Source organism: Corticium candelabrum, chromosome 4, assembly GCF_963422355.1.
Source record: "Corticium candelabrum chromosome 4, ooCorCand1.1, whole genome shotgun sequence".
Lineage (NCBI taxonomy): Eukaryota > Metazoa > Porifera > Homoscleromorpha > Homosclerophorida > Plakinidae > Corticium > Corticium candelabrum.
Genome location: NC_085088.1, coordinates 5229013 through 5254190, shown reverse-complemented (window position 1 = coordinate 5254190; position 25178 = coordinate 5229013). Strand labels below are relative to the sequence as shown.

The window sequence follows — 25178 nt, the reverse complement described above, 5'->3', positions numbered from 1 at the left end:
TTGCATTTATGCAAAACTACAGGAGAAGTCCAACACTTGTGCTTTTCCTCACCTCGTCAAAAGCACTGACATACAAAGTTGAAGTTCCGGGGCATAGAGAAATGATAACGGGTGCTCTTCAAGCAAATGAGCTAAAATCCGTATCACTTGCGCCTGAAATTGCGCTAACGTCTGGAATCGAAGAAAAAGGGATCCTAGTCACCAGTACAGAAGACATGACAGTCTATGGCTTAAATCAAATAGTGTATACTACTGATGCTTTTCTTGCACTGCCAACATCAGTTCAAGGACACGAATACGTAATTGCCTCGTACACGATAGTGGGGAGCCAATCAAGCATTCTTGCCATTTAGCCATTCGTGATAACACAGAATTAACGATTCGGTTCTCTTCGGATGCATCTGACGGAACGACAAATTATGTCCAACGAGAAAAAGCTTCTTATACACTAAAGAAGTTGCAGACATTGCAGCTAACTGGAACTGACTTGACTGGCACGCTAATCTATACCGACCAACCCGTGTCTGTCTTTGGAGGACATGTGTGCGCTGATGTACCTCTAGGATTCAGTGCTTGCGATCATCTGGCAGAGCAAATTCCACCTGTGGCAACTTTAGGAACTACATTTGCTACAGCTCCTTTAGCACTTCGCACAGGTGGTGATCTCTTTCGTTTGGTGGCAGCTAGAGATGGAACGAGTGTTAAAGTGAATGGGATCGTCAAGACGACGCTCAGTTCGGGTCAGTTCTATGAAATCGATGTCTCCAGCACAACTTTTGCCTTTATAGAAACCGACGAACCAATATTATTAGTACAGTTTTCTAAAGGAACTGATGTCGACGGTGTGACGTCCGATCCATTCATGGCAATGATTCCACCCATAGAACAGTATCGTCACCGATATATAATCAGCACACCTCCTGCCTCCCCGGTTGCATTTACTAACTACTTAAATCTAATAATAGAAAAAGCTGAAACATCTGGATTGCGGTTAGATGACCAGCCACTGCCATCAGACAGTACCTGGCACTCAATTCCTGGAACAAGCTTAGTGGGTACTTCCATTCCGGTATCTATTGGAAGCCATCGACTTCACCAAATACGGAGAGCCAAATTCGGTTTAATTGCTTACGGATATGCGTCGTGGGACTCGTACGGCTATCCTGGTGGTTTACAACTTCAGGGAGAGTGCGTCGTTGAAACTACAGTCATTCAAGGTTACAAATAACCTTCCATAAATTGACTTTAGAGCTTTTACTAATATCTAGACATTATCTCTTTCAGACGTTGATGAATGCATTGAAGAGGTACCATCTCCTTGTCAACACATTTGCATCAACACCGTTGGATCATTCCAATGCGCATGCAACGACGGGTTCATTATTCAACCCGACTTACGCACGTGCAAACTGTCGAGCAAAGATTGCGATTGTTCACCTAACGGAATCTGTCGAAGCGATGGACCTTGTGTGTGCCTTGCGGGATGGGCTGGATCACAATGCTTAAAACCAGTTTGTACTCTGAAAAACGATTGTTCAGGACACGGCACGTGCATAGCGCCAAACCTGTGTCAATGTGCAAGGTAAGGGTTATCATGTCAATCAGTACTGCAATTAACAAATTACTATTTCTCTAGTGGTTGGGCAGGCTCTACGTGTTCTGTCAATGTTTGTCCGCATTTCTCGTCCTGCTCATCCTGCACATCTACGAGTGGTTGTGGTTGGTGTGAGACGCAACAGCGGTGTATGTCCGGAACAGGTAACGGACCGGAAGACAGTGATCAGCAATGTCCTGCTTGGTTCTTCCATTATTGTGTTACGATGGCTTTACACAATATAGCAAATCCATTTTCAAGCGAAATTTACTTCTTAGACTGTAAACAAACCTGTAACGACGAATCTGTGCAGGATCGAGGAAATTCATTAGAAGTTCCCGGATCAGAGAGGTGGTGTATCAGATGGACAAGAGCGTGCACCAACTTCGAGAAATGTTTCAATGTCATTCGGGGAGGACAGTGCACGAAAAACGGTCAGTCAGAGACGTGTGTGGTACCATCCGAAGACAAATGCCCAGGAGGAGTACCTCCAATAGCATCAGACACCGAGATTCCGGATTATGATCATGTTTACCTAGATTCCTACACAGGTACATGATCACATCTCTACAAATTTTACATTATAAGCTCATTCTGTTTGAAATGTTGATCCAGATGAATCCGACTTTAGAAAGATCACCATCGACTTTCTATTTCACATTAAATGTGCCACGGATCAAAATCCAAATGCATGGGAGAATTATGGATGTTATTGCGTACCCAAACCGTCACTTCAAGTCAGGTCTCTATCACCCAGAGACCCGGTCGATTCCACGGACCGTTGCTGTCAGACGAGAGCGTCGTGCTATGACAAGGCACCGCCAGACTGCGATTGTTACAATACTGTCAGTACTGTCTATTCAGCGGGATGCAGCTACTGGGAGAATGCTGAAGGATTTTGTCAAGAAATACTCTTGAGCAAAGAAGGCAGCAAATGCAAAAAGCTTTGCTGCGAATGCGACTTCAACGCCGCTCTCTGCGTGGCAGACAATCTGAATACAAAGAATGATTGGAAGTGGACTGACTGGTTAGACAGCAGAAGAGGTCGATGCACACCGAACTCTGGAACAGTGCCAGCTTGTCCAGACGGTGCTAGTAATACAAAAATATTAATGCAACATCTTGTTGTCATATTGTATATATTTTTAGTTTGTTCCGGTCACGGTATCATCGACGGAAATGGCAAAGATTCGTTTTGCTTGTGTTTTCCGGGCTGGCAAGGAACATGCTGCGATCAGCCTGATTGTGGATGCAAAGGCAAGAGAATACAAGATTGCTCGGGAAGAGGAGTTTGCGTGACAAGATTTGGAGAATCTCAGCCTCAATGTTCGTGTCAGCCTCGATGGTTGGGACAATGCTGTGACCGCAGGCAAACTGTTCGGCGTTCCGGTGATCCTCATCTTACAACCGTTGATGGTAGGCACATTAGGAACCAGTTGTTGTTTAACTATCATAAATATCACAGTCAGTATGCCGTACTCCGGCCTTTTTATTGAATAAATGTAATGAATAAACAAGCTGCTCCTTCTAAGACTATCTGTCATATTGACCTACATTATGCAACAATCGATGACAAATTTAACAGATGAACAATCGTCCGGGTTGATGAGCTGTGTTAGCAATCAATTGATTGACACCTTCCGGCTGCTTACGAATAAGAAATTACAATACATTGTACTTATTATAGTTATAGTAGCCTTCTAACATAAACAGCAAGTAAAAAGCTCATAGGAGAAACATCTAACTGTGACTGAATCCTTCTCAAATTGTATGTCTAAACCACGTTGTACAATGAGGACAACAACTGTTATCACATAGTTCAAGATGATGTGACTGAAAGGCTGTTTTATCAGAAATAGTTCAAGTGCTAAAGTATTCCAATTTGGATCGATACCAAATCTATCCAAGTTTTCATTGGCTGTTACTATCGCTCAGTCGTTTTCGTACCAAAAGCTTTTGGCATTATCCTACACCAGCATCACTAAGGTGATCTATTTAAACCTGTAAATGGTAACCGTAATCATCATTATTTTAAAATGAGATGTTACAGCAATTAATGTATAACATTCCATAACATCACAATATTTTCTCTGTCTTTTCAGGAATAGATTTTGACTATTTTGGTATTGGAGAGTTTTGGGATTGCAGAAGCCAGGACAATGACTTTGGAGTACAAATACGATTTTTCAAATACAAAGCGACATCGTTTACAGGAGCTGTAGCCATCAAAACGGGCAACACGTCGACAACTATTTACACCCTCAATACAACGACTGGTGCAGACTCGCTTCCTATAGTGAGGTAATAATGTTGACTCTAAATCATACGGCGCAACAATCACATCGTCTGTCTATCTAGAATTGCAGGTGACCTGCTTACTAATGATTGGAATGCCTATCCAGCTACACACACACTCGCATCAGGCCAAGTCCAAATGTACATTGAGCCTCACAGATCAATGGGTTCTATTGCAACCTACGTCTTTCAGTTCACAAATGGAGCTTCTTACACGGTTGAGGTTCGATATAGCAATATGCTGGAACGCCAATACTTGAATACAGAATTCGGTCCAATGGCATCTTTTATTGAAAAAACCGAAGGACTCTGCGGTTACATGGACGATAACGAAATCAATGATTTCACTGGTCCAGACGGAAAAGTGTATACAGATACAGACGAGTTTGCCAACGCCTGTATGGCTAGGGAAAGAAATTAAATAGATCGCATCATATATCTGTTATTGTAAATTTTGTCGCTTAGGGAGAGTTGATCAAACAGTAAAGAAAAATGAAGACGTAATGTGGTCATGGACACACTCCAATTTTCATCCCGACGACCCACTGGATTTCTCGTACACTGACCAAAGGCACAGGCCTGTCTATGGCCTTTCTCAGCTGGACGAAGATGTTCGCCAGGTCTGTCGAGATTGGTCTAGCATTTAGTGTTGCCAATAGTACATGTATCATGACAGAAATCGTGTAGGAAGCTGAACAACGATGTGGAGCCAAAGATCTGAGCAAGACTCTATTGCAAAACTGTGTACTTGACTTCAGTCTTACAAACGATGTTACTCTTGTTGAACAACAGGCTTTTCAGCAAGGTGTTACAAAAAGAGATGCAAATTTTTGAGAAAAGTAAACCCTTTTGTGATATGTATAGGCAAATGCCCCAATGACTGTTCTAATCATGGACAGTGCAACCACGGAACGTGTGTCTGTGTCAAGAATTGGATGGGCGAAGACTGCAGCCAAGGTTACATATTTTCAATTTGTATGTAAACTTTGCGTTTAGCAATAACGTTTCTAGGTGGATGTAGCAGCTGTCCCTCAAACAGCAGATGCGACAATGGATTCTGTGTCTGTGATATCGGTTACTTTGGACAAGATTGCAAGAAAGGTATACAACATCGTTGAGCTTTACATGTCCTCCTCATTGTGTCAACGATACTGTTATCAAAAGAAATTGTACATTAGTAAAAACAATATAGGTCTTTCTATCAATAAGCTAACATTTTAGATTTTTCTATCCATGGTACACTAGAATCATATGATGAACTAAATTAGTGACATTCTTCAATAATCATGCACAGTTTTTCTAAACGTTTTACTAAGTGTTATAAAAATTTAAAGGAATGAAAAACAGAAGGTAAGAATTCACAGAACTTTACAGTACAAATAGATTCAATATATATATATATATATATATATATGAATCTATATTCGAAGTTCGTTTGTCACTAATAGTTGCCATAACATTTACAGCTTTTTGTGAAAATGTAAACAATTGCACGAGTCCATCTCATGGAACTTGCGTTGCACCAGACGTCTGTAAATGCCGCCCAGGGTAAGAGACAGATCATACCGTTTGCAATCGTCGCCGTCACATATAAACGGTATATATGCATGCTTGCTGTCTCTATCTCATTCTATGTTGATGATGAAGATACGTCGGAGCTGATTGCGGTGACATCACCTTCTGCCCTACCAATTGTTCGTTTCATGGCAAATGCATTGGAGGTGGTCAATGCCTTTGTCATTTTGGTTGGGGAGGAGACACGTGTAATTCAAAGAATTGCGAATCTTTTGGGTTCTGTTCAGGTATATTAGAAGTCGAGCGTTACATCATCTTGCTATTGTTCTAATATGTTCTACAGGCAATGGACAATGCAGCGAGAACGGAACATGCATTTGCAATGCAGGCTGGCAGGGCAGCGCGTGTAACTTGTTCTCTTGCAGCGATTTAAACGGTTGCCACGAAAATGGCGAATGCGTGGGAAGTAATCGGTGTCAGTGTTATACTGGCTACTTTGGAATAGCTTGCAACGAAACAACTGCTTGTCCGGACATGCGCAATTGCAGTGGAAACGGTTTCTGTCAAAACGAGACGACGTGTGTGTGCTACAGTAGTTATTATGGCAATTACTGCGACAAGTTCGAGTGCACACAAGGATGTTCTGGTAGAGGAACATGTATTGCTCCCGATCTTTGTTCATGCAGTTCGGGCTGGACGGGTGCAGATTGTTCAGTCCCGTCATGTCAAAAGCTTCATTACTGCTCAGGTTGGTAAATAACGTTACATCAAATTGTCAAACTTTAACTGTAGACCCGTATAATGGATTTGCCTGCCTAGGACATGGGAAATGTGTTGTTCTGGACAGCTGCCAATGTGACGAGAATTGGACGGGACCTCTCTGCGACATGGTCTGGTGCAACTCGAACAACAGAACGGGAAATTGCTCGTCACATGGATCATGCGTAGCACCAGGACAGTGTTCTTGCGAAAGCACGCACTGTGGCAATGATTGCCAATTTGAAGGTTTATTCAGCTCTCATTTCTTAGCATGTCCAATTTGCTGACAACTAACATCTCTTATATTGCCGTTTGTAGCCGCTGACGAGTGCGCTACTGGAAGCCACGCGTGCGATCAGCTGTGCACTGATACTTGTGAAGGTTACGAGTGTAATTGCGGGAGCGGATACCGGCTGTTAAACGACAACAGCACATGTGAAGGTATACAAATTATATACATGCAGTGTACTAAATGAATCAGCACAATCCACATTGTCCAATTACTAGTGTAGGACTAGAAAGGCAAACACCAATGGTCCAAATTGTGTAACAATCTGCTCGCACTTGATGCATGTGGTTAGTCCTATTAACGTTCAAACCAGGAAAACGACCAAATACATCACTGCAACAATCTGCATGAGGTTTCCCGCCACCTTTAATCCTTATATATACAACAATATATAAAGACTTATCATCAGTCGCCGTCGCCAAAACTTAATCACAATTTCCGATTATGACCGAAAGTTTTACCGTATTTCCGCGCTTTAAACGGCATGCCGGTTTATAACGGGGTCTAGCAAGTGCCGCTATACCCCGGGGCATACCGGCATGCCGGTGTCTAGAGGGGTAAAATTACAAACATCCTTCACCAAGTGTTGAAATGGAAAGTTGCAGAGCTTTGTGTGGATAAACAGACATACTTAACATTAACACTAATACAGAAAGAGAAGCATGCACTCCCTACTGTAACGTACTACAGACAGTCTTTGTCATCGTCGTCACTTTCTTGGGAAGAGCATTCATCGTCGGAAATGCCGGTGTGCTCTTCTGTTGCCACTGATGGCAGAGCTTCATCCAGTGGTGGAAGGTCATTAAATATACTTGCGAGTCTGCAGTGGTAGTTACCAGCATCTCCTTGATTTCTGAGAATGCCACAGTTGACGAAGGACATTCTGATGATGTCTTCGGATATCTCCTTCCAAGATAGAGATACCCAATTGACTATGATCTCATAAGAAGCAGGTTTTCTCTTTCCAGTTTTGGTGTAATGAGCTTTACCATCAGCTAGCCATTGTATCCATTTATCCTTCATTAGACCTTTGAAAGGTTTATTGCAAGAAACGTCCGCTGGCTGTAAGAGTGGTGTCATTCCTCCTGGAATGACTGCCACATCCGTAGAGTAATGCTGATGGAATGAAGATAGGACAGTCTTCTTGACATGACTTGTTGCGCTGTCATAAACTATGAGAGATTTAGGTTTAAACATACCCTGAGGCCGTTTGCTCCATACCCCTCTTTTCCAGGTATTCATTAATTCAGACGTCATTGACCCTTTCGTAGCGACTTGAACAACAACATCTTTTGGAAATTTTCCCTTTGGTATGTTCTTCAAGTTTCTGAAGATCACAATAGAGGGAAGCTTTGTCCCATCTGCCATAGCTGAAAGCACCACTGTATACCGTACCTTTTCTTTGCCGGTAGTGTTCGCCTTCACTGACTTCACACCTCGAGTGTCGTAGGTCCTTGAACTCGGTAGGTCAAAGTAGAGGGGTGTCTCATCCATCCCGCCAATTGCTTTCAGGGGATATTGATATTCGGCATACTTTCCATCCAAGAAAGCAAAGAACTCCTCTGCTAGCTGCTTGGCATTACTAGGAACTTTTTGACCCTGCGAAGTTACAGCCCTTGAAGTTAGGTTATGGCGCTTACAAAATCTGTCCAGCCAGCCGTTGGAAAAATGGAAGTCAACGCCTTCTTCGTCCTCAGACATATCGTCATAGAGCTTTCGAGCTTGTAGCTTGATACATCTCCCACTGACAGTTATGCCCTCAGCACGTCTTTTGTCTACCCACGACGACAACTCCGTTTCTAGTTCAGGATACCAAGCTCTTCTCTTGGCTCCATCTGATCCAGCCATTGCGGAGGATCTTCTGCTCTTTCTTGTTGAAATCTGCTTGTCATTCTTCATTGCTTCGATCTGATTCTCAGCCTTCGACCAGTCTTGCACGCAACTTCTCGGTACTCCGCATTCCCGAGCTGTTCCCGCCACGTTTCCACCCAGCTCTGCCAACCTCGACAAAACTTCCATCTTCTTCTGAATCGTGTACGATTTTCTTCCTTTCTTGGAAGAGCAGGATGTCGTCGACTGGACGTCGTCCGCCATCAGCAGGCATGCGCACTAGCATTACGTGGTCGCGCACTCGAGACCTGAGTCCAAGGCTACCCCACTCTATATCGGCATACCTCACTCTATACCGGCATGCCGGTTTAGGGTACCAGAAAGGGTTGACACTGTTCTTGGTAAACCCCGGTTTTACCGGCATGCCGTTTAAAGCGCGGAAATACGGTAGTTACATTGATTTGCACATACTTCAATTGCAGATATTGACGAGTGCAACACAACAGCATTCTATCTAAGACTTAATAACTGCGAGCAGCTGTGTGACAACTTACCTGGAACATTTCGGTGCAATTGCAAGGCTGGATACGTTCTGGGTGAAGACAACGCCTCGTGTATAGGTGAGATGCTTCCATGCAATTCAAATAAAATCGAAGGCTATTAACATTCATGAAACATTTCCTCTCCTAGAAATTAATGAATGCAATAACAAATCGCTATGCGACCATATATGCCATAACACGAAAGGATCTTACAACTGCTCATGTCGCCTGGGGTACGAACTAGCTGATGATGGACGAACCTGCAAAGGTACCGACTTTAGCAAATCGAATTCTAATTCATTATATCATTGTATTGTTTATACCAGACCTGTTTATTTTCTGTAGATATAGACGAGTGTGTTACAGGTACGCACAACTGTCCCATCTCTGCCGTTTGCTTAAACACAATAGGTTCTTTCCTATGCCGACCTCCGGGAGTTACTTACCGATGGGTAGAGGGTAAGTGGGGCAAGAATTGCTCGGTCAATCGAGTGTGCGGTGCTGGAGTTGTCACTCGTACGGTTTCTTGTCTCGAGACAAACAAGACGACTAAGGCAGACCGACAAGTCGACGACCAATTCTGCATTTTCACCGTTCGAAGGAAGGAACGAGTGCAACGTCGGTGTGGAAGTCCATGCCGCTACGTTTTTGGCAAATGGTCAACTTGCGCGAGCGACTGCACAAGAAGCCGGCAAATAAGTTGTGTGAAACTGATGAAAAACCGACGTAAGCCGGTCAGTGTTCGTCACTGCAAAGCTGACACACACATTCCTTTGCCGAATCCTCCTCCGTCACACGAGAGTTGCATTGAAGGATTGTGCTATCCTGGCTCATAGAAATAGGAGCTGGCATGCGAACTAAACAGTTTCTGACTGCTTCGTTTTTTTTCTGTGATTGTCTGCTTGAGCGACGTTTTCGTCAAACGTTACGATAGTGAGCTTAGAATTGTTTGTGTTATACACTGACAGCATAACGATGGTGCTGTTTGTAGCCACTAAAGGCCGGTTCACAATATTACGCCTCAACATACACCAGCGTAACTTCAAATGGGCGTATTATTAGTTCAATGCATCGCATATGACGATTATGTGCCTCGCAGCACCGTCGTAGCGTGGTCCTCAAGGAAAGGCAAACCGATCACACTACAAATTACGCCCATTCCCAGTTTTACTTTTTACTACCACAGCATAGACGTACGCCATTGCCGAGCAATTGTGATGGGCACCCGTACTTCACCTGTCACGACTTTATTTAACACTTTCAGCCTTCACCGTACGAAAATGCTGATGTACAAACAAATTATTAATGTCGTCGTCAACACACTATACTAAGATTATGTTGACTGTTTGGTAACCTGAGGGAAACATGGCGCTTCTGCTTGACATGCCTAGAAAGATTGGGAAAGCTTTCGTCTCTCCAAACTGCTACGCGATACGTGCAAACGGTGAATTGTTCCCAAAAATTTTAGTATATGCATGAAAAGTGGTTATCCTCTGGGTGGCAAATCCAGGATTTCGAAACGGGGGCGCATGTCCCTTACTATGACGTAACTCTACATGAAGTCGTTGTCAACTAGCTAATACTTACTAAAACTTTGATATGATACAGTACATTAGCCCTATTTTAAAAATCTACGGTACTTGTGTTTATCTAACATAGTCATCGTACAGTATGTTTGTCTGAATGTGATAATTTAATTCACAAGCAGCAGCAGAGTGGAAGATTGTGCCTCTGAGTTTACACGGCGACACAGAGATTGTTCCTCCTTCAGAAGCGCTCTCAGCCATTCTGGGTGCTGCAATCATATAACAAATACATCTCACCCAGAATTGATATCAGTAGCTACTCAATTTTGTACCTGGTAGAGGGCTCTGTAATTCTAAAGTGGTAGCCAGTCCTGGATTTTGTTGTTCTTCATCTATGTGACGTCTCTTACGTTCGAAGAAGAGTTCTAAGTGTTGCTCTTTCATGGCCATAAACGTGCAAGGTCACAATTAAACACGCATGCGCAATTTAATCCTTTAGTCACGTGGCGTTTTCAAAATGGCGCGCGTGCGTCTTTTGCGCCCATACTATGTAGATCCGCCACTGCAACCACTAAAAGTGCTCATTTAAATTGGAGCTCATTCAGAGTACAGTATATATATATATATAAAGTGTTCAGCGCTAAGTATTCAGCCTGAGCTTCTTGTTTACAATGTTTTCGGTAAAAAAATCCTTGCATGCATATACGCAAAGTACGAAATTTACAAAATTTGGTTACAAGGTCCAAACAAACTGTTCAACGTAGAATCAAATTTACGAACAAAAATAGAACGCAACGTTCTCTACTAAATCTATCAAAGTATGCGTGTACAGAAAGTAAATTTCACAATCTTTTGAATTTTCAAAAGTTCTGTACAATGTCATTATTTGCCTATTAAAAGTAAGAATGTTCTGCTACAGTTAAAATCAATGTCTTTTGTCAAGTTAAATCAATCAGTCAAACGAGGAAGGTGCGTGACCATTTCGTCCATTTCATTTTTAATTCCCGGCAACAATTGAATATTGAATTAGAAATTGAAAATAGCCTACAAGTTGCTTGCAATTTCAATATTTAATTCTATTAAAAATTGAAAATTGATTCATCGACGGACTATAATTATATACAGATTAAGATGAATATTGAAAGCATACTTAATTTTTAACTTATTTCCTTTTTCAATACAATGGAATATTAAAATTGCAAGCACGTTAGTGCAATTTTTAATGTTAAATTTAATATTCAATTTAATTTAAAAATTAAGTATCAAATTTTGAATTTGCGTGGCCAATTCGTCTATTCCATTTTTAATTTTGAAACAAATTGAAATTCAATGTCAAATTAATAATTGACTTGCGTTGCTTGCTCTTACACTATTCCATTACATTGAAAATAGAAATTGATTGAAGACCAATTGTCATTTTAATATTCGTTTACTTTGCAAATAGATTCAATCTTTCCATCCGTCCAATTTTCGTAAATTATGAATATTAGAATAGAGCCTCCGATGCAATTTTCTTTCTCCGTACTAAATGTAAATAGAAAGTTGCCCGCAGCTGCTAACGCGAGCGATATCTCATAAACGGCATAATGACACCGCGCGGGCGGTCGCCGGTGACTTCAATATTCAATTCTATTGAAAGACGACAGTTGGTTCTAGCTTAGCCGCGCCCAGCCACGCCTCTGACACGCATGCAATGTAATGCAATTAAGAGATGAATGAGAAAGCCTCGACAGGCACGCGACCGACCTCTCACAACAAGTCGGTAAGCACTTGCACCTGGCTCTCGTCAACGGTCACGCTTAGGTGTGAGATATTCCTTGCAGCGATGAGCGAAGGAAGCCCGTTGCATGGAGGCACGCGTCTAGGCCATCTATAATCAACGAGATCAACATCTAGCCTACACTGGAAAGTTGACGTCTAGTCGATTTGGAAAGACTCCAAGCAACTATCTAGCTACAGGACACTTGCGTGGATCATCTAGACCACGCCTCAAATATCTGACGGGGAAGCCCCAGCCGGTATCTATCATCTCACGATATAACGGCAGGTCGTGCATTCTCTCCACTCTCGATCTCCATGGACGAAGTTGACGAAGACTTTGTTCGGAAGAGAGTCGAAGAGGGCAATAGTCATGCTAGTTCGCTAGGTCCCCGAAGTCCTGGAAACATCGTCTGTAATTCTTCACTGATGACAGCATGACTATGACCCACTTCGACTCGCTTCCGAACAAAATCTTCGTCAACTTCGTCCATGGAGATCGAGAGTGGAGAGAATGCACGACCTGCCGTTATATCGTGAGATGATAGATACCGGCTGGGGCTTCCCCGTCAGATATTTGAGGCGTGGTCTAGATGATCCACGCAAGTGTCCTGTAGCTAGATAGTTGCTTAGAGTCTTTCCAAATCGACTAGACGTCAACTTTCCAGTGTAGGCTAGATGTTGATCTCGTTGATTATAGATGGCCTAGACGCGTGCCTCCATGCAACGGGCTTCCTTCGCTCATCGCTGCAAGGAATATCTCACACCTAAGCGTGACCGTTGACGAGAGCCAGGTGCAAGTGCTTACCGACTTGTTGTGAGAGGTCGGTCGCGTGCCTGTCGAGGCTTTCTCATTCATCTCTTAATTGCATTACATTGCATGCGTGTCAGAGGCGTGGCTGGGCGTGGCTAAGCTAGAACCAACTTTCGTCTTTCAATAGAATTGAATATTGAAGTCACCGGCGACCGCCCGCGCGGTGTCATTATGCCGTTTATGAGATATCGCTCGCGCTAGCAGCTGCGGGTAACTTTCTATTTACATTTAGTACGGAGAAAGAAAATTGCATCGGAGGCTCTATTCTAATATTCATAATTTACGAAAATTGGACGGATGGAAAGATTGAATCTACTTGCAAAGTAAATGAATATTGAAATGACAATTGGTCTTCAATCAATTTCTATTTTCAATGTAATGGAATATTGTAAGAGCAAGCAACGCAAGTCAATTATTAATTTGACATTGAATTTTCAATTTGCTTCAAAAATTAAAAATGGAATAGACGAATTGGCCACTCAAATTCAAAATTTAATATTTAATTTTTAAATTAAATTGAATATTGAATTTAACATTAAAAATTCAACTAACGTGCTTGTAATTTCAATATTTCATTGCATTGAAAAAGGAAATTGGTTAAAAATTAGGTGTGTTTTCAATATTCATTTTAATCTGCAAATAATTATAGTACGTCGATCAATCAATTTTCAATTTTCAATAGAATTGAATATTGAAATTGCAAGCAACTTGTAGGCTATTTTCAATTTCTAATTCAATATTCAATTGTTGCCGAGAATTGAAAATGGAATGGACGAAATGGTCACGCACCGTTATTGTTAGCTAGGATTATAGAGGTATGCATGGTTTGTATTGGCGATCCACGGTTGGTACAGGCAATCCATGGATTAATGATAACGTTCAATCCATGGATTGTCCAAGTCTGCGCTTTGTGCACAACAAATGCATGCATTTACTCATTTTTGTAACCTCTAGAACATCACAAGCTGATGTCCGCTGCAGGTTGTTCGAGGTGCATTGTCTGGACAACTACAACCAATACACATGGTAAATGAACTGTCAACTGTGGAGCATTTGCCACTCTGGTATAGAACCCTCATTTCACATGCTGCTGTTTGCCTCGAAATCAGTAACGTTGAGTAGCAAGGCAGGTCTAATATGAAGTGCAGGGCAGCTCAGATTGGCGTATCTAGACAGTCTACCCAACTGAAGTTGTCTTTCAGTTTCCTAGGAAAGCAAAGTGAAATGTATTCCACAATTTTTCTTGGGCAATTCTCAACCTGCATTCTTACGTAATTACGGGCAGTCCAATTTGCTTTCAAGAGTCTTCGTGTGGTCTAGACACTACTCTACACACAAGCTCCCACCGCACTCCACACCACCCCGACAGGCAGATGAACTGGCCTGTTTGCAGGTATTTGCGTACACAGACTCAAAACTTGCGAGCCTGCATGTAAAGACTGTATTGTAAGAAATACGTCACACCATTAGTATATACAGAGAGGCCTGCCAGGGGAACTCCCTCGTTTGCATAGAGTCTTTCTCTTGATTTAGCTCTAAATATCAGAGTTAATTGGTACTATACAATATTTGATTTAAGCCATATACTGTCATATCTTCCGAGCTTGTTACTAAAATGCCTTTTTCTTCAATTCCAGAAGTTAGGGCAATTGTATGTGGTAGCTGCACTGCTTTCAGTTCATTTGCTTGAAGAGCACCGGTCATCATTTCCCCTTGCCCCGGAACCTCTACTTTGTACGTCAGTGCTTTTGCTGAGGTGAGAAAGAGCACGAGTGTTGGAGCTTCTTTGTAGTTACTCATAAATGCAAGTACGAATTCTTTCCCAGAATTACTGTTTTGCACACCTGCAAAATAGAGTACTCGCAGCAAGTGTGAAGCTCACTTGCTTTCGATTTACGTGTTCTTACAGCAATTTTCGTCTGATTTGTCATTGCAATCTACATTGCCATCACATCGTTTTTCTGATGATAAACACTGGCCATTTGTGCAGATAAATTGACCAGATGAACACGACTGCTGTGAAATGGCTAGTAAAATCACTAAACATTCAGACAATGAACCGTCGATTAGCTATTTTGAATATCTATTTGAATACCACTTATCAGCAATGATGCCAAAACACTTGTCCAGACTATGGCAAACGTAACAGAACGACTCATCTGTACATACAGCTAACAATTCTGATCAAGAGGCAGCGACAAGATCGTGTAGTGCGACTGTGGTGTGATAGCCTAGAGTACAATCAGGAGTCTCGATTACAGACTTACTAGAACTGACATATTTATCCTTTTTGTACTGCGGCAGATGCCAAAGAATGTTGCTTCCAGTTCCGCTTCTTGACCTTGATGAAATCTATAGCTTTCCATTGCTTAATAGACTTTGTACATACAAAAGTGCTGTTCGTCTATGGAACACTCCAAACTCTCAAGGTTTATGCAACACACCCCGACCAGCAAATATATAGAGATCTACCACTAGGTACAGCAAAACATTTGGCATCGCTCGCATGTCATGTTAGGTTATGTTGTTGTTTGGCTCTACTGAATTTAACTTATTTAAGCGAATACTAACCTGCCATTATCATATAAAGGACGTCAGAAACAGAATGATGCTGTGGTGATAGTGGTGTTAATTGGCTGAACACACAAATGCTTCCGCTAAACGATATGCAACGCTTGTTGAGTCACACCACAGTCGCACTACACGATCTTGTCGCTGCCTCTTGATCAGAATTGTTAGCTGTATGTACAGATGAGTCGTTCTGTTACGTTTGCCATAGTCTGGACAAGTGTTTTGGCATCATTGCTGATAAGTGGTATTCAAATAGATATTCAAAATAGCTAATCGACGGTTCATTGTCTGAATGTTTAGTGATTTTACTAGCCATTTCACAGCAGTCGTGTTCATCTGGTCAATTTATCTGCACAAATGGCCAGTGTTTATCATCAGAAAAACGATGTGATGGCAATGTAGATTGCAATGACAAATCAGACGAAAATTGCTGTAAGAACACGTAAATCGAAAGCAAGTGAGCTTCACACTTGCTGCGAGTACTCTATTTTACAGGTGTGCAAAACAGTAATTCTGGGAAAGAATTCGTACTTGCATTTATGAGTAACTACAAAGAAGCTCCAACACTCGTGCTCTTTCTCACCTCGTCAAAAGCACTGACGTACAAAGTAGAGGTTCCGGGGCAAGGGGAAATGATGACCGGTGCTCTTCAAGCAAATGAACTGAAAGCAGTACAGCTACCGCATACAATTGCCCTAACTTCTGGAATTGAAGAAAAAGGCATTTTAGTAACAAGCTCGGAAGATATGACAGTCTATGGCTTAAATCAAATATTGTATAGTACCGACGCTTTCCTTGCACTTCCAACTTCAGTTCAAGGACACGAATACGTAATTTCCTCATACATAATACTGCAGCCATGGGACTATTCTAGCATTCTCGCTATTGTAGCCATTCGCGACGACACCACCTTAACAATTCAACTATCTTCAACAGCATCCGACGGAAAGAACAACTACGATCAAGGAGAAAAAGCTTCGTATACACTAAACAGACTGCAAACCCTGCAGCTAACTGGTACCGACCTGACAGGCACGCTAATCTATTCCGACAAACCCGTGTCTGTATTTGGAGGACATGTGTGCGCTACTGTACCTCTAGGATCCTTTGATTGCGATCATCTAGCAGAGCAAATTCCACCTGTGACAACTCTAGGAACTACATTCGTTACATCTCCTTTAGCACTTCGCACAAGTGGTGATGTCTTTCGTTTGGTGGCAGCTAGAGATGGAACAAGTGTTAAAATGAATGGGATAGTCGAGACGACGCTCAGTTCTGGTCAGTTTTATGAAATGAATGCCTCCAGCACTACTTTTGCGTCTATAGAAACCGATGAACCAATATTATTAGTACAGTTTTCTAAAGGATCTACTGTCGACGGTGTGACGTCGGATCCATTCATGGCAATAATACCATCTATAGAGCAGTATCGCCACCGATATATAATCAGCACACCTGCTGCCTCGCCGGTTGCATTTACGAACTACGTAAATCTAATAATAGAAAACGATGAAACATCTGGACTGCGGTTAGATGACCAGCCATTGCCATCAGACACTACTTGGCACTCAATTCCTGAAACAAGCCTAGTAGGTACTTCCATTCTGGTATCTATAGGAAGTCATCGGCTTCATCACATACGGAGAGCCAAATTCGGTCTAATTGCTTACGGATATGCGTCGTGGGACGCGTACGGTTACCCTGGTGGTTTACAACTTCATGGAGAGTGCATCGTTGAAACTACAGTTACTCAAGGTTGCAAGTAACCTTCCATAAATTAACTTTAGAGCGTTTACTAATATCTAGACATTATCTCTTTCAGATGTTGATGAATGCATTGAAGAGATACCATCTCCTTGTCAACACATTTGCATCAACACCGTTGGATCATTCCAATGCGCATGCAACAACGGATTTGTTATTCAACCCGACTTACGCACGTGCGAGTTGTCGAATAAAGATTGCGATTGTTCACCTAACGGAATTTGTCGAAGCGATGGACCTTGTCTGTGCCTTGTGGGATGGGCTGGATCACAATGTTTAAAACCATTTTGTACTCTGAAAAACGATTGTTCAGGACACGGCACGTGCATAGCACCAAATCTGTGTCAATGTGCAAGGTAAAGGTTATCATGTCCATCGGTACTGCAATTAACAAATTACTATTTCTCTAGTGGTTGGGCCGGCTCTGCGTGTTCTGTCAACGTTTGTCCGCATTTCTCGTCTTGCTCATCGTGCACATCTACAAGTGGTTGTGGTTGGTGTGAGACGCAACAGCGGTGTATGTCGGGAACAGGAAGCGGACCGAAAGACAGTGATCAGCAGTGTCCTACTTGGTTCTTCCATCATTGTGTTACGATGGCTTTAGACAATATAGCAAATCCATTTTCAAGCGAAATTTACTTCTTAGACTGCAAAGAAACCTGTAACGACAAATCTGTGCAGGATCGTGGAAATTCATTAGAAGTTCCCGGATCAGAGAGGTGGTGTAGCAGATGGACAAGAGCGTGCACCAACTTCGAGAAATGCTTCGATGTCATTCGTGGAGGACAGTGCACTGAAGACAGTCAGTCAGAGACGTGTGTGGTACCATCCGAAGACAAATGCCCAGGAGGAGTACCTCCAATAGCAGCAGACACAGAGATTTCTGATTATGATTATTACTACCCATATCCCTACTTAGGTACATGATCACATCTCTACAAATTTTACATTATAAGCTCATTCTATTTGAAATGTTGATCCAGCTAAATCCGAATTTAAAGAGATCACCGTCGACTTTTTATTTCACATTAAATGTGCCACGTATCAAAATCCGAATGCATGGGAGAACTATGGATGTTATTGCGTACCCAAACGATCACTTCAAGTCAGGTCTCTATCACCCAGAGACCCGGTCGATTCCACGGACCGTTGCTGTCAGACGAGACTGTCGTGCTACGACAAGGCACCGCCAGACTGCGATTGTTACAATACTGTCAGTACTGTCTATTCAGCGGGATGCAGCTACTGGGAGAATGCTCAAGGATTTTGTCAAGAAATTCTCTTGAGCGAAGAAGGAAGCAAATGCAAAAAGTTTTGCTGCGAATGCGACTTCAACGCCGCTTTATGCGTATCAGAAAATCTAAATACAAAGAATGATTGGAAATGGACTGACTGGTTAGACAGCAGAAGAGGTCGATGCACACAAAACTCTGGAACGGTGCCTGCTTGTCCAGACGGCGCTAGTAATTTAAATATTTTGATTCAAGATGTTGTTGTCACATTGTACATATTTTTAGTTTGTTCCGGTCACGGTATCATCGACGGAAATGGCAAAGACTCGTTTTGCTTGTGTTTTCCGGGCTGGCAAGGAACATGCTGCGATCAACCCGATTGTGGATGCAAAGGCGATGGACTACAAGATTGCTCTGGAAGAGGAGTTTGCGTGACAAGATTTGGAGAATCGCAGCCTCAATGTTCGTGTCAGCCTCGATGGCTGGGACAATGCTGTGACCGAAGGCAAAGGGTTCGGCGTTCCGGTGATCCTCATCTAACAACCGTTGATGGTACGCACAGTAGGAACCAGATGTTGTTTAACTATGATTAATGCCACAGTCCGTGCGCCGTGCTCGGCCTTTGTAATGAATAAACAAGCTGCTCCCTCTAAGACTTTGTGTCATGTTGACCTACATTATTCAACAATCGATGACAAATTTAACAGATGAACATCATCCGGGTGATGAGCTGTGTTAGCAATCAATCAACACCTTCCGGCTGCTTACGAAAAGGGAGTACAATACATTACACTTAATTTATTAAAGTTCTAGTAAGTGTCTAATCTAAACAGCAAGTAAAAAGCTCATAAGAGAAAAACATTTAATTGTGACTGACTTCTTCCCAACCTGTATATATAGACAAAACTGTACAATGAGGACAACAACTGTTATCACATAGCAAAGGATGATCTGCCTGAAAGGCTATTTTATCAAAAACAGTCCAAGTGCTAAGGTATTCCAATTAGATCGATACCAACTCTATTCAAATTTTTTTTGGGCTGTTACTATCTCACAGCCGCTTTTCGCACCGAAAGCGTTTGGTATTATTCTAAACCAGCATTACTATGCTGATCGATTTAACCTGTAAATGGTAACCGTAATCATCTGTATTTTAACTGATCCACTGAATTGTTGCAGAAAATTATTGTATAACATTCCATAACATTACAACATTGTGTCTGTCTTTTCAGGAATAGATTTTGACTACTTTGGTATTGGAGAGTTTTGGGATTGCAGAAGCCAGGAAAATGACTTTGGAATACAAATACGATTTTTCCAATACAAAGCGACATCGTTTACAGGAGCTGTAGCCATCAAAACGGGCAACACGTCGACAACTATTTGTACTCTCAATACAACAAATGGTGCAGACTCGCTTCCTACAGTGAGGTAAAAATAATGTTGAATATCAATCAAACGGCGCAACACTCACATTGTCTGAATGTCTAGAATTGCTGGTGACCTGCTTACTAATGATTGGAATGCCTATCCAACTACACACACACTCGCATCAGGCCAAGTCCAAATGTACATTGAGCCTCACAGATCGATGGGTTCTATTGCAACTTACGTCTTTCAGTTCGCAAATGGAGCTTCTTACGCGGTTGAGGTTCGATATAGCAATATGCTGGAACGCCAATACTTGAATACAGAATTCGGTCCAACGGCATCTTTTATTGAAAAAACAGAAGGACTATGCGGTTTTATGGACGATAATGAAATCAACGATTTCACTGGTCCAGACGGAAAAGTGTATACAGATACAGACGAGTTTGCCAACGCCTGTATGGCTAGGAAAACAAATTTAATACATCGCATCATATATCTGTTATTGCAACTTTTTTCGCTTAGGGAGAGTTGATCAAACAGTAAAGAACGATGGAGACGTAATGTGGTCATGGACACACTCCAATTTTCATCACGACGACCCACTGGATTTCTCGTACACTGACAAAAGCCACAGACCTATCTATGGCCTTTCTCAACTGAAGGAAGATGTTCGCCAGGTCTGTCGAGATTATTCTAGCATTTATTGTTGCCAATGGTACATGTATCATGACAATATTAATAGGAAGCTGAACAACTATGTGGAGCAAAAGACCTGAGCAAGACTCTATTGGAAAACTGTGTACTTGACTTCAGTCTTACAAAAGATGTTACGCTTGTTGAGCAACAAGCTTTTCAGCAAGGTGTTTTACAAGAAAAGATGCAAAATTTTGAGAAAAGTAAAACATTTTGTGATATGTATAGGCAAATGCCCCAATGACTGTTCTAATCACGGGCAGTGCAACAACGGAACGTGTGTCTGTGTCAAGAATTGGATGGACGAAGACTGCAGCCAAGGTTACATATTTTCAATTGGGATATAAACTTTTCGTTTACCAATATCGTTTGCAGGTGGATGTAGCAGCTGTCCCTCAAACAGCAGATGCAACAATGGATTCTGTGTTTGTGATATCGGTTACTTTGGACCAGATTGTAAGAAAGGTATACAACGTTGTTGAGCTTCAAATGTCCTACTCATTGTGTCAATGATGCTGTTATTAAAAGAAATCGTGATTTAAAATAGTAAAAATAGTATTGGTCTTTCTATCAATATAAGAGAGTTTTAGAGTTTTCTATCCATAGTACACCAGACTCATATGATGAACTAAATTAGTGACATTCTTTAATAATCATGCACAGTTTCTCTAAACGTTTTACTAAGTGTTACAAAAAATTAATGAGTGAAAAACACAAAGGGAGAATTTACAGTACTTTACAGTACGAATAGATTCAATACACACACACACACACACACACACACACACACACACACACACACACACACACACACACACACACACACACACACACACACACACACACACACACACACACACACACACACACACATACACACACATTTGTATCTTGTTTCGGGTTTAGTTTGTCACTAACCGTTGCCATAACTTTTACAGCCTTTTGTGAAAATGTAAACAATTGCACGAGTCCTTCTCATGGAACATGTGTTGCACCAGACGTCTGTAAATGCCGACCAGGGTAAGAAACAGATCATACCGTGTATAATCGTGGCCCTCACATATATGGTATATATGCATACTCGCTGTCTATTTCATTCTATATTGATGATGAAGATACGACGGAGCTGATTGCGGTGACATCACCTTCTGCCCTACCAATTGTTCGTTTCATGGCAAATGCATTGGAGGAGGTCAATGCCTTTGTCATTTTGGTTGGGGAGGTGACACGTGTAATTCAAAGAATTGCGAATCTTTTGGGTTCTGTTCAGGTATATTAGAAGTCGAGCGTTACATCATCTTGCTATTGGTCTAATATGTTCTACAGGCAATGGACAATGCAGCGAGAACGGAATATGCAGTTGCAATGCAGGCTGGCAGGGCAGCGCGTGTAACTTGTTCTCTTGCAACGATTTAAACGGTTGCCACGAAAATGGCGAATGTGTGGAAAGTAATCAGTGTCAGTGTTATACTGGCTACTTTGGAATAGCTTGCAACAAAACAACTGCTTGTCCTTACATGCGCAATTGCAGTGGAAACGGTTTCTGTCAAAACGAGACGACGTGTGTGTGCTACAGTAATTATTATGGCAATTACTGCGAAAGGTTCGAGTGCACACAAGGCTGTTCTGGTAGAGGAACATGTATTGCTCCCGATCTTTGTTCATGCATTTCGGGCTGGGCGGGTGCAGATTGTTCAGTCCCGTCATGTCAAAAGCTTCATTACTGCTCAGGTTGGTAAATAACGTTACATCAAATTGTCAAACTTTAACTGTAGACCCGTATAATGGATTTGCCTGCCTAGGACATGGGAAATGTGTGGGTCTAGACAGCTGCCAATGTGACGAGGATTGGACGGGACCTCTCTGCGACATGGTCTGGTGAAACTCGAACAACAGAACAGGAAATTGCTCGTCACATGGATCATGCGTAGCACCAGGACAGTGTTCTTGCGAAAGCACGCACTGTGGCAATGATTGCCAATTTGAAGGTTAATTCAGCTCTCATTCCTTAGCATGTCAAATTTTGTTGCCAACTAACATCTGGTGTATTGCTGTTTGCAGCCGTTGACAAGTGCGCTACAGGAAGCCACGCGTGCGATCAGCTGTGCACTGATACTTGTGAAGCGTACGAGTGTAATTGCGGGAGCGGATACCGGCTGTTAAACGACAACAGCACATGTGAAGGTATACAAATTGTCTACTTGCAGTGAACTAAATGAATCAGCACAATCCCTATTGTCCAATTACTTGTGTAGGACTAGAAAGGCAAACACCAATGGTGCAAATTTTGTAACAATCTGCTAGCACTTGATGCACGTGCTTAAGTCTATTAGCGTTCAGACCAGGAAAACCACAAAACACATCACTGCAAGAAACTGCATAAGGTTTCCCGCCACCCTTAATCTTTTCATGACAATATATAAAGACTTATTATCGATCGCCAAATTTGATCACAATGATTCCGATCATGAAAGAGAGTGTTAGTTACATTGATTTTCACATATTTCAATTGCAGATATTGACGAGTGCAACACAACAGCATTCGATCTAAGACTTAAAAACTGCGAGCAGCTGTGTGACAACTTACCTGGAACATTTCGGTGCAATTGCACGGCTGGATACGTTCTGGGTGAAGACAACGCAACGTGTATAGGTGAGATGCTGCCATACAATTCAAGTAAAATCGCAGACTATCAACATTCATGAAACATTTCTTCTCCTAGACATTGACGAATGCAATAACGAATTGCTATGTGACCATATATGCCATAACACGAAAGGATCTTACAACTGCTCATGTCGCTTGGGGTACGAACTAGCTGATGACAGACGAACATGCAAAGGTACCTACTTTAGCAAATTGAATTCTAATTCATTATATTATTGTATTCTTCATACCAGACCTGTTTCTTTTCTGTAGATATAGACGAGTGTGTGACAGGTACACACAACTGTGCAACCTCTGCCGTTTGCTTAAACACAATAGGTTCTTTCCTATGTCGACCTCCGGCAGTTACTTACCGATGGGTAAAGAGTAATTGGGGAAGGAACTGCTCGGTCAATCGAGTGTGCGATGATGGAGTTGTCACTCGTACGGTTTCTTGTCTCGAGACAAACAAGACGACTAAGACAGACCGACAAGTCGACGACCAATTCTGCATTCTCAACTTTGGAAAGAAGGAAAGAGTGCAACGTCGGTGTGGACGTCCATGCCGCTACGTTTTGGGCAAATGGTCAACGTGCGCGAGCAACTGCACAAGAAGCCGGCAAATAAGTTGTGTGAAACTGATGAAAAACCGACGTAAGCCGGTCAGTGTTCGTCACTGCAATGCCGACACACACATTGCATTGCCGCGTCCTCCTCCGTCACAGGAGAGTTGCAGTGGAGGATCGTGCAATCCTGGCTCATAGAAATAGGAGCTGGCATGCAAACTAAACAGTTTCTGACTGCTTTGTTTTTTTGCTCTGATTGTCTGCTTGAGCGACGTTTTCGTCAAACGTCACGATAGTGAGCTTAGAATTGGTTGCATTATAGACTGACCGCATAAAGATGGTGCTTTTTGTAGCAACTGAAGGCCGGTTAACAATACGACGCCTCAACATACACCAGCGCACCGCAGCGTAACGTCAACTGGACGTATTATATGACGGTTTTGTGCCATACAGCACCGTCGTAGCGTGATCCTCATGTTTGGAGGTGCGAACCAATCACACTGCAAATTATGCCCATGCCCCATTTTACTTTTTACTACCACAGCATAGACTTCCGCCATTGCCGAAAAATTGTGATGGGCACCCGCACTTCACCTCTCACGACTTTATTCAACACTTTCAGCTTTCACCATATCGAAATGCTGATGTACAAACAAATAATTAAAGTCGTCGTCAACACACAACACTAAGATTAAGTTGACTGTTTGGTAACCTGAGAGAAACATGGTTCTTGTGCTTGAAATGCTTAGAAAGATTGGAAAGGCTTTAGTTAGACTCTCCAACTGCTACGCCATGTATGCCCACGGTGCATTATTCCTCAAACATTTTAGTACATGCAAGAACACATGTACATTATTTTCATATGAAATGTGGTTATCCTCCCGGTGGCGGATCCTGGATTTCCGAAACGGCGGGAGCCTGTCCATTACTATGACGTCACTCTAAATGAAGTCGTTGTCAACTCGCTAATACTTACTACAAGTTTGATATGATATAGTACATAGGCCCTATTTGGGAAATCTATGGTACTCGTGTTCATCTAAATGAGTCATCGTACTGTATATTTGTCTGAATCTGATAATTCACAAGCAGCAGCAGAGTAGAAGACTGCGGCTCTGAGTTTACACAGCTACACAGAGATTGTTCCTCCTTCAGAAGCGCTCTCAGCCATTCTGGGTGTTATAATCATATAACCAATATATCTCATGCAGAATTGCTAGCAGTACGCAGCCACACACTTTTGTACCTGCTAGAGGGCTCTGTAAATCCAGAGTGGTAGCCTCTCCTGGATGTGGTTGTTCTTCATCTATACAACGTCTCCTACGTTCGAATAAAGGTTTTCTACTCGTTCATGGCCGGAAACGTGCAGCCTTTCTCGCTGTATAATAAAATACGCATGCGCAATTTAATCA

At 42.2% G+C, this 25178-nt stretch overlaps 3 protein-coding genes across 4 annotated transcripts; all 3 read left to right on the top strand.

Moving 5' to 3' along the window:
• The first annotated feature begins 4757 nt into the window (after window positions 1-4757).
• On the top strand, window positions 4758-9854 carry LOC134178290 (tenascin-like). Its single transcript, XM_062645142.1, has 10 exons — window positions 4758-4846; window positions 4901-4990; window positions 5356-5437; window positions 5537-5691; window positions 5748-6152; window positions 6224-6409; window positions 6482-6604; window positions 8765-8902; window positions 8973-9092; window positions 9170-9854. Exons 1-10 carry the CDS (start codon window positions 4825-4827, stop codon window positions 9658-9660), a joined length of 1812 nt encoding a protein of 603 aa, XP_062501126.1. The 5' UTR covers window positions 4758-4824; the 3' UTR covers window positions 9661-9854.
• Window positions 9855-15638: 5784 nt separating this feature from the next.
• On the top strand, window positions 15639-22937 carry LOC134178289 (IgGFc-binding protein-like). 2 transcript variants are annotated; one of them, XM_062645140.1, is made up of 18 exons: window positions 15639-15737; window positions 15806-17248; window positions 17316-17613; window positions 17668-18176; window positions 18241-18720; window positions 18775-19041; window positions 19722-19920; window positions 19981-20315; window positions 20383-20537; window positions 20603-20720; window positions 20782-20874; window positions 20929-21018; window positions 21492-21573; window positions 21669-21823; window positions 21880-22284; window positions 22356-22541; window positions 22615-22737; window positions 22809-22937. In XM_062645140.1, the coding sequence occupies exons 2-16, from the start codon at window positions 16033-16035 to the stop codon at window positions 22433-22435; spliced, it is 4482 nt and encodes a 1493-aa protein (XP_062501124.1). In that variant the 5' UTR covers window positions 15639-15737; window positions 15806-16032; the 3' UTR covers window positions 22436-22541; window positions 22615-22737; window positions 22809-22937. The 2 variants fall into 2 exon arrangements, with proteins under 2 accessions (XP_062501124.1, XP_062501123.1); XM_062645139.1 differs by having other exon boundaries at window positions 15663-15737; window positions 15794-17248.
• Window positions 22524-23964, top strand: LOC134178468 (fibulin-1-like). Its single transcript, XM_062645345.1, has 6 exons — window positions 22524-22541; window positions 22615-22678; window positions 23069-23206; window positions 23277-23396; window positions 23474-23494; window positions 23540-23964. The coding sequence occupies exons 1-6, from the start codon at window positions 22524-22526 to the stop codon at window positions 23962-23964; spliced, it is 786 nt and encodes a 261-aa protein (XP_062501329.1).
• Window positions 23965-25178: the final 1214 nt, after the last annotated feature.

Coding starts and splice junctions, on each gene's coding strand:
- LOC134178290 (XM_062645142.1), top strand. CDS start 4,825: ATGGGCGAAGACTGCAGCCAAG. Junction 4,847..4,900: donor GGGCGAAGACTGCAGCCAAG/GTTACATATTTT, acceptor TAACGTTTCTAG/GTGGATGTAGCAGCTGTCCC. Junction 6,153..6,223: donor AAAGCTTCATTACTGCTCAG/GTTGGTAAATAA, acceptor TTGCCTGCCTAG/GACATGGGAAATGTGTTGTT.
- LOC134178289 (XM_062645140.1), top strand. CDS start 16,033: ATGAGTAACTACAAAGAAGCTCCAACACTCGTGCTCTTTCTCACCTCG. Junction 17,614..17,667: donor AATCTGTGTCAATGTGCAAG/GTAAAGGTTATC, acceptor CTATTTCTCTAG/TGGTTGGGCCGGCTCTGCGT. Junction 21,019..21,491: donor TGGACCAGATTGTAAGAAAG/GTATACAACGTT, acceptor TAACTTTTACAG/CCTTTTGTGAAAATGTAAAC.
- LOC134178468 (XM_062645345.1), top strand. Junction 23,207..23,276: donor AGACAACGCAACGTGTATAG/GTGAGATGCTGC, acceptor TTCTTCTCCTAG/ACATTGACGAATGCAATAAC. Junction 23,495..23,539: donor TATAGACGAGTGTGTGACAG/GTACACACAACT, acceptor TAAACACAATAG/GTTCTTTCCTATGTCGACCT.